General features: G+C 43.6%; 1 protein-coding gene across 1 annotated transcript in view; it reads left to right on the top strand.

Moving 5' to 3' along the window:
• Positions 1 to 14,271, top strand: part of LOC311247127 (talin-2) — a gene marked incomplete at its 3' end in the record, with an annotated part of 264,901 nt that overhangs the window by 111,937 nt on the left and 138,693 nt on the right. Inside the window, exons 22-28 of the mRNA XM_084337443.1 lie at positions 713 to 826; positions 1,022 to 1,135; positions 1,427 to 1,561; positions 1,913 to 2,041; positions 3,154 to 3,256; positions 7,512 to 7,720; positions 11,245 to 11,364. Coding sequence (XP_084193569.1) covers positions 713 to 826; positions 1,022 to 1,135; positions 1,427 to 1,561; positions 1,913 to 2,041; positions 3,154 to 3,256; positions 7,512 to 7,720; positions 11,245 to 11,364 — 924 coding nt within the window. The remainder of the gene's footprint in view (positions 1 to 712; positions 827 to 1,021; positions 1,136 to 1,426; positions 1,562 to 1,912; positions 2,042 to 3,153; positions 3,257 to 7,511; positions 7,721 to 11,244; positions 11,365 to 14,271) is intronic.

Below are 14,271 nucleotides of genomic sequence, written 5' to 3'. Positions count from 1 at the left end.
TAGTGACCCTGAGGTCAGTGGTCCTGAACTGGACCGACTCACACTAACCACATAGGGAGGCGACCCTGGAGGTCAGTGGTCCTGAACTGGACCGACTCACACTAACCACATAGGGAGGCGGCCCTGAGGTCAGTGGTGCTGAACTGGACCGACTCACACTAACCACATAGGGAGGCGGCCCTGAGGTCAGTGGTCCTGAACTGGACCGACTCACACTAACCACATAGAGGGAGGCGACCCTGAGCTCAGTGGTCCTGAACTGGACCGACTCACATGAGACCCAGCATGCCACGGAGAACTACTAAATACTATTAAACGTAAACGTTTCTAAAATCAACAACACCCCTCCAAATGGTTTTATTTTATTTTCAAGTGTGTGCAAAGCCTGCGAGAGACTACGACTTGTAGTTAACGAGGCAACAAATTACAGATGATTCTGACATCCGAGGTACCCGGTAATAACCAATTTAAATGACTGGTCATAAACGAGGCGATGGAAACTGAAGGTTTCCACACTTGGCACCAATGTGTGTTCATGCACTACAGTGTAGTCACTACACAGAGACATAATGACCCTTCCTACTTTTATATTTTCCTTGGACAGAGGCAGGATGTGTGTAGGATTATGTGTATGTTTTAGATCCGGGCAGTCTAGTGATTCTGTACATGCCTCTTGTGTCTGTGTGCGCGTCTGTGTCTGTGCCCACCACAGAATGCTGCCAAGCAGGCCGCGGCGGCCGCCACGCAGACCATTGCCGCCTCGCAGAACGCCGCTGCCTCCAACAAGAACACCTCAGCCCATCAGCAGCTGGTTCAGAGCTGTAAGGTGAGACTAGACCACCTGGCTGTTGTAACTCAACACTCCCAGGACTTCCATCACGCTTATCCAAGCGTTATATTAGAGTCCATATGCCGGCTGTGTAATTTGGTTTAGTTTTAGTGTGTGTTTTGTTTACTGACTGTGTGTGTGTGTGTGCCTGTGTGTGTGCGTGTCTGTGTGTCCATGTGTGTGTGTATTTAGGCGGTAGCAGACCACATCCCACAGCTGGTCCAGGGGGTGCGTGGCAGCCAGGCCCAGCCAGAGGACCTCAGCGCCCAGCTGGCTCTCATCATCGCCAGCCAGAACTTCCTCCAGGTACCACACACACACACACACACACACAATACAATCAGCACAGCATAGCACCCCCTGGAGCGGGAAGGTGTTCAATGACTTGTTCGAAGGCATGTCGACAGGTATGGGCACATTTGCTATGGTGGGGATTGAACCTGTGACTACAGCTACAGGGCGGTTCTTCTAACCACGGGTCCTCCCTGCTGGAGATGCAGCAGCCTTTGTATTCATTCTCTCTTCTCGTTTTGAGCCTTGTTTTTTTTATTCAAAAGTCAAACCCCAGTGTTTTTTTTCATTCATTCATTCATCCAGCCAGGCAGTAAGATGGTGACGTCGGCTAAGTCGTCAGTTCCCACGGTAACGGACCAGGCTGCGGCCATGCAGCTGGGTCAGTGTGCCAAGAACCTGGCTACCTGCCTGGCCGAGCTCAGGACCTCTGCACAGAAGGTAGAGTATGCACACACACACACACACACACACACGCACACGCACACACGCACACACACACACACAGAGGATCTCACTCACTCGCTTCCTTACTCACTCACTCACTCACTCAAACACGCATACATACAGACACACACACACACACACACACGCACACACACACACACACATACACACACACACATACACTCGCTCACTCACACACTTCTTACCCATAATGCCAGAAGCACCACTCTCTGGGCCTTGCGTCAGCATCATTAGTACTACTGGGCACCATGGGCTCTATTGAGCGCTACGTAGTTGTATAACTCCTCAAAAGAGAAGTTGCCGTCTTGTTCCTGTTGCTTCCAGGCCCATGAAGCCTGCGGCCCCATGGAGATTGACTCGGCGCTCACAGCTGTCCAGACGCTGAAGAGCGAGCTACAGGATGCCAAGATGTCCGCCATCGATGGACAACTGAGGCCGCTGCCTGGAGAATCGGTCAGTCACACTTACATTCATACCCAGATTCACACTTTGCATAATTAAAAAGTAGCTGCTCACTGCTAGTTAACCATGTCTACTACTACTACTACTACTACTACTACTAAATCAAATCAAATCAAATCAAATTTATTTATAAGGCCCGACAACACACGTTAATGTCCCCATGGGCCGTACAGGTCTTCTTTAAACAAGTCAAGAAGAAAACATAACAAGAACACCATAAGGTCCAAACATTTTTAGATGAATGCAAAAAATTAAAATAAAAAATTAAAGAATGCAAGCACTCCCAGACATACCCCACGCGAAGGTAAGGAAAAACTCACTAAAACCTAACAATAGGGAAAAAAGCTCCAGTGTGGAGGAGAGAAACCTTAGAAGGGCCATTCAAGGGGGGATCTCCCTTCTTAGATGTCGGTGATAGTAGTGTTGCAGACGGACAGTTGGTAAGCATGCACTCATGTGTGTAGTGAAACACAGATGAGTGCATGCAATAGCAACTAAACATTTTGAAAGATTAAAGATAAAGCAAATAGCGATAGCAACTGAACATTTTGAAAGATTAAAGATAGAGCTGATAGCGGATCTATTTGAGGCACAGGGGCGGCGCAAAGAGGGTCACGTCCTCCCCGTCTTAGTCACGGGACATTCAACACTCCGGTCATTGCTCAGGGACAGCCGGAGACAGGGAGATAGGGGGTGGCGCAGAGAGGGTCGCGAACTCCCCGACATCATCGCGGGACGTCCGGCACTCCGGTCACCACTACGAGACCTCCGGAGACAGGGGGGCACGCAGAGGGGGTCGCAACCTCCCGGCCTTCATCACGGGATGTCCGACACTCCGGTCAGCACTCCAGGACAGCAACTCACAGGGGGACAGGGAGACGGGACAGGCGTTAGACAGCTCATGTGATTGTAGTGGGCGGACATAGCATTAGATACAAGTGGTAAGCATATATGTGAATGGAGTAGATATATGAAGTAAGCATATTATGTGAATAGAATAGAAGTACTACTACTGTACCTAGGATTCAAGTTATTTATTCATCAATTTATTTTTCACTCTTGTTTGATGATCTCTGTGTCGGTGTGTCCGTTCTCCTCTGTAGCTGGAGAAGTGTGCTCAGGACCTGGGCAGCACCTCCAAGTCAGTGGGCTCCTCCATGGCTCAGCTGCTCACCTGCGCTGCACAGGGCAATGAACACTACACAGGTTGGTATGGCCCTGTGCCAGGGCTAAAGACATGATGCCGGACCAACCAGACCATCATAACCAGACCATCATTTCTGCACCGCAGATGGTGCCTCACTGACTTCTCAGGGTATTCGCTCATAACCCGTTTGGGTTTCTTAAAGGGGAATGCCACCCATTTTAAGAATTCACATTATGTTCTTCCTTTGCCCCAGGATAGTTCTGTCAGTATTTGTGAACACGCACCACTTTCTCCCAAAGCTAGGGCACACGTTTAGGGATGTGAAATCGGGGGCTGCTCCATAGACACTTAATGGGGTTGTGACTTGATGAGGCCATAAAATGTTTGTGTGAGCTCCACATTGGGTTTAGCATTGCTAGAAGGTCTTAACTAGAATTTAAAACCTCATTTGGGTGTAAGCCCCAAATTTTACTTCTGTGACATCACCGATTGGAGGGTTATCTCTTATTTCTAGCTTTAAAACCTTTCCCACATTAACCTGTTAAGCCTGATTGGCCCGGTACCGGACTGAGATTTATTTAATGTCACACAAATTGATCAATACAGTCCGTATTAAGTGATGTTGTGTAAATGTAGCCAAGAGTAAAGACCATAACCCTATCAAAACAGAAGTTGGCAGCTCCCGGCAGAAATATAGACAGGGTAAAAATCCTAATAGAATTTTATGAATGAAACTAGTATATTTATGCACAATAGCGTCTGTAGCTTCACATGGCATGCACATTTGAGCAATATTAGCAAGCTACAACGTCCGTAAACATTAAGTACTTGTTTGAAGAAATACAATAAAAAAAAACACTCAACACTGCAGCACCCAAGTTTATTTTCAATGTTTGATGAACATTGTTACCCAGCTGATAGAGTTGTGCCCTTCCTGCTGACTTGTCGTACAGAACCTTTTTGGATAAAAGCGTCAGCTAAATGACTAAATGTAAATGGAGCAATCTTCCATTTACTTGGGTATGTACTTTTAGGCGAATTTTCATAAAATATGGCTAGGGCTTAAATCCACCCTAAAGTAGAATTTACACATGTCACTTCTATACTATTGTATAGGGATGCACAGATATGAACATTTGCGACCGATACCGATTGTTCAAATAAAAATTTAATAAAATGTAATATATATTTTGTATGCTTCTATTCATTCTGTTTAAACCAATGGGGTTTTTCTTCACAGTTGCAGATAAAGATTAGGCTACACTAATATTATAGTATATGACTCATCATAAAAATAAAACATTTATCATAAATGATGTAGCCTATCTGCATCCGCTTGGCACTCGGCGCTCCATCAAGACGTCACCATCACTTTCGTACCAACCGTGCCCTTATTGGATTATTTATGTTGACGAAACTGATGAGTTATATTCATTAAAGAAAGTTGATTTAATAAAAAATAACTCATTTAATCAGATTAATCACTTTATTCAAATTGAGGATATTTAGGGGCGCCCCAGTGGCGAACCACATAGCGCGCTCAGCCGCGACACGGCCGACCCGGGTTCGATTCCCGAACCCGTCGTTATTTGCCGAATGTCTTCCCCCCACTCTGTCTCCCATTCCTCCTCTGTCTCTCTCTACTGGACTGCCCAGTAGAAATAAAGCGATAAAACGCCAAAAAATGTATCTTTAAAAAAGCAAAATTGGATATTTACAAAAATATATATATAAAATGTAATAATTACCGGCCACTGCCATCGGTAAATCTGATCTTATCGGCCGACAGGCCGATTGCAGTCAACAAGGCACATATCGGCCGATACCGATACACGACCGATATATCGGTGCACCCCTAATATTGTACAGTTTTTATTTGTGAATGTGTACTCGTCTCTACATAAGCTGAATACCAGAGAAACTCTAGTGATGATGTCATCAAGAGACACATCCTGGAGCTGCTCCATAGACAGTGAATAGTGGAACAAGTCCTAGGACACAGTGACAGCACCCATGGTGATTTTACTGGGATATGGGTACATTCTGATTCAGAGCTGTATACCCTATTAAATAAAACTCACTTGGATGTAACTTTCTACAAGCCCACAAATTTGGTCACTAAAATTCATCACAGATTTGAGTCTTGATACTTTTTCCAGTTTAGGGAGACGGTTGTCTATGTTTATAGATATTGACTTTGAATTGTCAAAGATCACTGGAATAGCACGCTGTGAATTCTGTTTTAGGGTGGATTTTCCCTTTTAACCTAAACCTCACCACTATATTTTCTACTCGAGTTAAATCTATATTTGTGTGCAAACAAAAACTTGTGAAAATATTGGGGGCGGCTGATTGGCGCAGTGGGCAAGGCGCTCGCCTCTAACGCAGGAGACGCTGGGTTCGAGCCCAGCTCTCGGCGTTGCTACCGGCTGGCCGGTCGTTCATACTAACACAATTGGCAAGTGTTAAGAGGGTGGGAAAGCCGGTGGGTGGGGATTTGACGTTGTGGACAGCGACTCCTACAGGTCGGTTTGGTGACGCCGGTGCGACGGAAGCAGGAAGTGACGGGGGCAGCGTGAGCCTCCCACGCGTTACTCCTCGCCACTGAGAGTTCGAGCTGCTGCGGTGAAAAGATGCGACAGGCTGCCTCCTCGTGTACCAGAGGGGACACGTGATGCAAGGCTTCTGTCCTCACTACAACCGACCTGTGGGAGGCATAGTCTAGCAACGTTCAAGACAGGGGAGGGAATAATTGGATATATGAAAATTGGGATGGGAGAAAAATAGAAAATGGGGAGAAAAAGTGGATCACCTTGACATTTTTAATTTTCTACAGGCAGGTACATGTCACGCTGTTGGGCGGCGGAAAACTTTTCTTTAACGTCCCTTGCCTTCAGTGACCTTAGTGAACACATCACAAGACTCCTCTCAACCATAATAGATGTTACATTCCTTCAGTAATCTTGTCAAAATCAATGTCTTGATGGGGCCTGATTCAATTTCCCCCGCCCCCCCGGTGGACCCTGCAGTGTGCCCGGGAGGCAAGCTGCCTCTCTGAATGCCATTACTTGGCGGTGATACTCGAGTCTGCAAGAATGCACTTTATTCAAAACAGTACAGTTCATGTATTACAAGCTTGTACCAACCATATTCAATTTGATATCTGTGCTTGTTGCACTATTGACCAATTGTTGCTGTCTGATGAAATTCTTGTATCTCCAAAAAGCCAACTTTTCAGGAATTGGGGAAAACAGCTCAAACAACTCAAATTGAAAAACTGTATATTTTGTTTTGAATGGGTTTCATGGACCCTTGAATTTCTTGCTCGAATTGAAACATTTTCAACTCAGGCAAACACCTCTTTGCCTCAATTTGTGCTGCTTAGAGTGAGGCTGTGTCTCCCTCTGACTCTCCTCTCTCCATTGACTTAGAGTGAGGCTGTGTCTCCCTCTGACTCTCCTCTCTCCAGTGAGGCTGTGTCTCCCTCTGACTCTCCTCTCTCCATTGACTTAGAGTGAGGCTGTGTCTCCCTCTGACTCTCCTCTCTCCAGTGAGGCTGTGTCGCCCTCTGACTCTCCTCTCTCCATTGACTTAGAGTGAGGCTGTGTCTGACTCTCCTCTCTCCATTGACTTAGAGTGATGCTGTGTCTCCCTCTGACTCTCCTCTCTCCATTGACTTAGAGTGAGGCTGTGTCTCCCTCTGACTCTCCTCTCTCCATTGACTTAGAGTGATGCTGTCTCTCCCTCTGACTCTCCTCTCTCCATTGACTTAGAGTGATGCTGTGTCTGACTCTCCTCTCCATTGACTTAGAGTGATGCTGTGTCTCCCTCTGACTCTCCTCTCCATTGACTTAGAGTGATGCTGTGTCTGACTCTCCTCTCCATTGACTTAGAGTGATGCTGTGTCTCCCTCTGACTCTCCTCTCCATTGACTTAGAGTGATGCTGTGTCTCCCTCTGACTCTCCTCTCTCCATTGACTTAGAGTGATGCTGTGTCTCCCTCTGACTCTCCTCTCTCCATTGACTTAGAGTGAGGCTGTGTCTCCCTCTGACTCTCCTCTCCATTGACTTAGAGTGATGCTGTGTCTCCCTCTGACTCTCCTCTCTCCATTGACTTAGAGTGAGGCTGTGTCTCCCTCTGACTCTCCTCTCCATTGACTTAGAGTGAGGCTGTGTCTCTGACTCGTTCATTCCACCTCAAAACTGATCCTGGCATTCTGTCTAAAGGTACAGATGCGTGAAGATGCACATGTTCCCTTGGAGATGCTTCTGACAGCTCTTGTGTCCTCCTGCCTCCTCTCTCCTCACCTGTAGGGATAGCAGCCAGAGAGACGGCCCAGACCCTGAGAACACTGGCCCAGGCAGCACGAGGTGTAGCCGCCTCCACTACAGACCCCATGGCCGCCGCTGCCATGCTGGATTCTGCCCGTGACGTCATGGAGGGCTCTGCCTTGCTCATTGATGAGGCCAAGCAGGCACTAGAATGCCCTGGAGATGCAGAGAGCCAACAGAGGCTGGCACAGGTGAGATAGGGTTTGGTTGGTTTGCCTTGGATATACCAAGACCTTCCCTGAGGGCTATATAGAATATTTTCTTTTTTTTGTGATTTGAAGCTTTGAATGACGTTTTCAAATGAAGCTTTGGATACATGCAACATCATATTACATCACCTTTTTAAATCACTTGACTTGTATGATTATAACTTTGTAAATGCCCCCAAGTGATCTATTGGATATCCTTTAGACTAGACTAACTATTTAGCATAATGGTTGCTTGAATGCATGCCTTGATCAAGTATAATGACAATGTTTTAAAGACTAAAGGCATTTCTTTGTTCTAGTAATGTAGCCTAAAGTTCTATCTGCCAACACACAGAATCTCCCATTGAATGAAATGGCATGTTTGCAACTTTCAAATGTTGATTGAAGATTTCACCAGCTTGGTAATGGTCGGCCCCTCAGACTTGATACAGCCCTATTTTTAGCGTGTCATTGAGCTCCACTTGGAAATGGAAAAGAGTTGAGGAGACGCATATCATTTAAATAAAGTTGGCCTCATATTACATATAATAAGCCGTCCCATACAAACTTAGAATATCTAAAATATCTACAACTAAAATATTAGGCTCATGAAAGACGCAATAAGCAAGGAAATATCAATGAAGACCAAGGCCACTGATTGTAAAAAATAATTTCAGATTATGATTGTATTCCATAAGGATGTGCATAAACAATGACGCCAAACCAGACAATATGGAAAATGGACTTGTTCCCCCTTTTCTCAGGAGCCTGTATTGCAAAGTCAAAATGAACTTGAGACACAACTATTTGGGGGGAAACCCCTCCCCACATGTTCAACTGGTTTTGAGTAACTTAATTCCAAGGATAAGTCTGAGGTCTGAATGGGGAGCAGCACCATGTTGGTATTAACTCCACGCTGCGTGCATTTTTCTCAACTCTGAATCACGGCCATTGTGTTACTACACTGTTTGGCTCAGTTGACAGCAACTCTTCTGTTTCTCTGTATCCTTTCTGCAACAGTAGTTTTCACAATAAGCTACGTTTTGCCAAAGACTTGGCTTTAAATGGAGTAGAGGAGGTTCTATGCCATGACATTCAATGGATACTTAAAAAGGCACCATGTCTTGAAAGAAAGTCTGTTGGCACCCATGTCAGGTTATAGAGGAGGGACCGTCTAAATCAACAGTATTTCAAGACGGCTCCATTTTATTCTCAAACGAATTAAAAAAATGTTCTAATGTGGACAAGGTCTGAGACGGTTGTGTTGTCGCTAAATATAATCTACTGAGCAAGATATGAAACTGAACACCTTAAGACACAGTGAGTCACTTTCACTACCATACTACAAAGGGTTAACACTTTCACTACCACACTACAGCAGGTTAACCCTTTCACTACCACACTACAAAGGGTTAACACGTTCACTACCACACTACGGAAGGTTAACCCTTTCACCATCACACTACAAAGGGTTAACGCTACCGCACTACAGAAGGTTAACCTTGTAGTGTGGTAGTGAAAGGTTAACCCTCTGTAGTGTGGTAGTGAAAGGTTAACCCTCTGTAGTGTGGTAGTGAAAGTTTAAAGGGGAACTATTTTACTATTTCTTTCACTATTTGGGCACTTTTACACAATTCCTGTGAGTCTATGGAACACCTCTGTAATATATATATTTTTTTTTATTCATTGTTTTGTATTTCTAATCAAGTCCTCAAAAACAGCATTTTTCTACCTCAAGATCTCGAGCTGTTTTGAGCTGATGTGGACTGGGGTGCAGGTGCTGGTGCTGAGGAGCCACATTAACATGCAGCAGTGACTATATGATGTGGACTGGGGTGCAGGTGCTGGTGCTGAGGAGCCACATTAACATGCAGCAGTGACTATATGATGTGGACTGGGGTGCAGGTGCTGGTGCTGAGGAGCCACATTAACATGCAGCAGTGACTATATGATGTGGACTGGGGTGCAGGTGCTGGTGCTGAGGAGCCACATTAACATGCAGCAGTGACTATATGATGTGGACTGGGGTGCAGGTGCTGGTGCTGAGGAGCCACATTAACATGCAGCAGTGACTATATGATGTGGACTGGGGTGCAGGTGCTGGTGCTGAGGAGCCACATTAACATGCAGCGGTGTCTTTATGACATCACATATAGGCACATTTTCAAACGACTCAGTTCAGTGAGGGTGAATATTGTGAGAGGAGAATTGGAAGAATGCGCCAATATGAGAATTTTGAGACATAGATCATATTAATATAAGTTCACATAGCTAGGAAACAATGCTAAACACTCAAAAAGGCCATTTATAAGATAGTTCCCCTTTAATATACTGGAGCACCAGAATTTCAGCCTAATCACACATAAAGAAATGTATGCCATGTCCTCTCTACATCATTCCTAAAGATAATGAACAAATTATGCAATTTCTCTACATCAATGTAAATCATTTAATGTGAGGACCAGACAAAACAGAAACGAAACATGGCTGTCGTTGTTTGCAAAAGAAAAGCAAATCTAGGACATTGTAAGTCTCCTGTTGGAAATGGTTTGGGTTTTGGAATGAAGTCGACCTATTTAAATCCACTTATCTTTTATTATTAGTATTATTTATATATATATATTTTTAAACTCCTGTATGCCTATCTAATAGGCCTCAATTGGGCCTTTTTTTGGTGCTTTCAGGTATTTTGGCAGCAGGTAATGTGACTGACGGTGACGGGCCAGTTTGTGTTTTTGTCACCAGCCCCAATGGTACACAAACATATTGGTTGGCATCTGTAAGAAACAGAAGTCCAAATTACCAGCATCAATCTGCGCTGCTGTTCAGCTCATTAGAGTAAAAAATTCATATTATACTGTAGCTCGACACAGGCTCTGTGGATTCACAACACGTGTGTGTGTGTGTGTGTGTGTGTGTGTGTGTGTATGCCTGCACACAGATACATGCATGCACACAAACAAAATACATAATGTTAATTACACACAGAAATTGAAACGGTGCACATGCACACACACACACACACAACCCTCTCACACGCACTTGACCATACACAAAAAACATATTTATATACTGGCACTTACAGACACACACACACTCATACAGGTGCAGCTCAATAAATTACAATATCGTGGAAAAGTCAATGTATTTCGCTGTATTGATGCAGTAATTTGTGCAAAAGGAGCCCCAACCAAGTACTGAGTGAGCATACATGAACATACTTTTCAGAAGGCCGACATTTCTGTATTATTTTTTTTTTTTTTTTTTATTGGTCTTATGTAATATTCAAACTTTCTCAGATACTGAATTTTGGGCTGTACGCCATAATCATCCAAATTAAAACAAATAAAGGCTTGAAATATTTCACTTTGTGTAATGAATCTATAATATAATAGAGTTTCGCTTTTTGAATTGGAATTACTGAAATAAAATAACTTTTCCACGATATTCTAATTTATTGAGCTGCACCTGTACTCTCTCAAACACGTACGTGCGCACACTCTCACACACCTGCTTGTCTGTTCTAGGTGGCCAAGGCGGTGTCGCACTCCCTGAATAACTGTGTCAACTGTTTGCCTGGCCAGAAGGACGTGGACATGGCTCTGAAAAGCATTGGGGAGGCCAGCAAGAAGCTGCTGGTTGAAACCGTGAGTCGTGGGGTGCTGGGGCTCCAGATATGAGATTATCATCATCCAAGAGACTAAAATTGCGATTTTTGGTAATGATATATTAAAGCTATAATGTGTTATTTGTTTCACAAGTACAGTTACTTTTTTATAATGTAAATGTCTCCAAAATTTTTCATCAGATTGCAACGCCGTTTTTTGCTAGGCGTTCACAGAAAGGTAGAGAAACTACCTTCTGTTCTGTATTCTGTATTATGGCAATAATGTTCAGGTGCGCCACTTTCTCCCATCAATATGCGCCGGTTTCCGACTCAATGCCCTGAGATTTCTATAATAGTATATTTCATTAACACTATGGCGATTTAGGCCTCAGAGGACAGAGGATTGTAAACAAACCGATGTACTTTCTAAGAGCTTTATATATAATTTATAGTATTGCTATCTGTCCATTCTCATTGTCACTTGAGTGCATAAACCGTGCCTTCATAATGGCTTAAAGAAAATAAAAATCCATCGGTTGGTTGTCATTTTATAGCGTCGTGAATATAAGGTATATCGCGCTTTTCGTCTAGGCTGGAGGCTGCAAAAAAGGCTAAACGTTGGCGCCGTTATATCAAACGCCATTTCTGCTGTATATATACAAATGAAATAAAACAAACTGCGTAGCATCCAGACTATTACAGAGCATCTATGGATGAAATGGGGGCGGCGGGGAACGCCGATCAGTATTATTGATTAGCAATAGAGTGTGCGTTCCGGTAGCCAATGTCAGTAGACTATCACGTTAGGTTATAAAACAATGTCCAATCCAGCTGTAATTTGGGGTAATATTATCCTACCGTCAGGCCATGTGATCGCCGGCAGCATTTCCTCACCAGTCATCGGATTCTGGTAGATCGATATGCACATTGGCTAATCATAAATCCCATTATTCCACGCTGAAAAAAACGTTCGGCAAGCTGAGTATGTTCGGCTGGAATCAAGGCTCTATGATCCGCCCACAGGACTGTAAAAGCATTTTTTTAATACCCTCAATGATACTGCAGTGGAGCGATGGCGCCCCTAAGCGGATCTGGCCGGTACTGCATGTTTTGAAAATCAAATATGTGGAAAGATCCTGCTAGTGGATCGGGGACCTAATAAGCGTTATAAATATGGAATAAAACAATAACAACTCGTCTATACTCGTGGCTCTGGACCACAACGCATGGAATCGAAACACGTATATACTCGTGAACGGACGCCATAGTGTTAAGAACAGTTACAATCATTGGTAAACAAACGTAATGCTGAAAATATACACTTTGACTGTTTTGACAGGGTTAGGGTCTTTACTCTTGGCTGCATTTGAAAAGAAAACGCAACATTAATTCATACATTCTGTAGAGATGGAGCCTGATGTCATTTGCGGTCCAGTACCGGACCGCTCGGGCTTAAGAGGTTAACCCTGTGAGGCCCAAATAAAAAAGACATTAGCAACATCAGAGGCCAGAGGGTGGGACCTACTGTATAAACACATGAAGGGTGCCGTGACTGAAAAAAAGGTTGAGAAACGCTGGTATATATGGTGTGGCTCTTTGTGGTACCACAGTAATTTTTGTGGCTCTTAGTCTCTGACTGGTTGGCCACCCCCCTAGGTTATGCTACTGCCTTGTGGATGTGTTATGACACTATTATGAGTGCCAAATACCCCATTAAAAGATTATTCCTGTTGTCAATTGGACCATGTACAGTATGAGTGGGTTGTGTTTGTTCTGTGCTCAACTTGGCAGCAGCTCTCCTGGCTGCAATTCAGAATATGTCCCAGTAGCTCAGTATGTCCTTTCAAAGTCATTCCATAGTTAAAAATGATATATTTGGTGATTTCTGGAGACATTATTTAACTGTTGCACGATTGACACATATATATATAAAAAAATATATATATGCTCTGGGATCCTCTGGTCCATTTAGGAAATCCATGAACATGAATTTGCATTGGTTTGTGATAGACTATTAGTTACTGGGTATTTCAAAGTACCTCATATTTGGTACCATTTTGAAGCTAACAACTAGGGCTTTCCAATGATATAAAATAAGTGTATGATTATCATCATAATTTTTATTATTATGGTTCATATGTAGTTGCACTTGAACTTGTTGAAATTAAGCTTGGAAGATACAAATACATTTTCAAGCACTTTCCTTGCTTATTTCAGATTTATGTGTAATGAATGGAATGTAGACAATCTTGTTGGCAATATAGAACAGCTGACATTAGAAATGGCATCTATTGTTCTATTCTAGGTTGATAAAATGATTATATACGAATATGACCCAGTGATGAATACACTAAATACAGCAATGTGGCTATTTGAAAACACTGCATTTGCGAAATAAATACGTCAATTGTGTTCACGTTAGTCACGCGTTAGCTCGCACAGCTAATGCACGGTAGCCTGGCTGAACATTTTTGTACACACCGGTACTTTTCAAAACAAGCTTTTTGAGTGGAAAATATGACCAGAATCTCTGGAAAAACATCTCAAACACTATAGACGGTCATAAACGTTAACGAATGCTATAATAAGTCCAACAAATTAGTATAAACAGTACTTACACGGTCGTTTCGAAATGCACAAACAAGCTCGGATTCCCCGGAGAAATTAATTCTTTGACCGAACGCTCTGGGAAAATATAGCAAAAAACTTTCCGCGCCGTCAAGGGGGGCTTTTATAGAGTTCCTCTAAGTCCTGCGGAGTAATACTTGGTGTGATGGTAGTGGTAGGTCTTCCAAATAAGGCCTGAAAAGATGGTGTCCTTCCGCCAAAAACTCGAGAAAATAGGACCTGAATTTCCGGCCGCTCCCATGTCATCGCGCCCGCGATATCAGCGACGCGGAACCGATATATATACAGTACGTATAAAAAAAATTAAGAATTAATGGTG

Source organism: Notolepis coatsorum (genome assembly GCF_963971535.1).
Source record: "Notolepis coatsorum genome assembly, chromosome: 20".
NCBI classification, from domain to species: Eukaryota; Metazoa; Chordata; class Actinopteri; order Aulopiformes; family Paralepididae; genus Notolepis; species Notolepis coatsorum.
The sequence above is the reverse complement of the archived record's forward strand: the minus strand, read 5'-3'. Positions and strand labels throughout refer to the sequence as shown.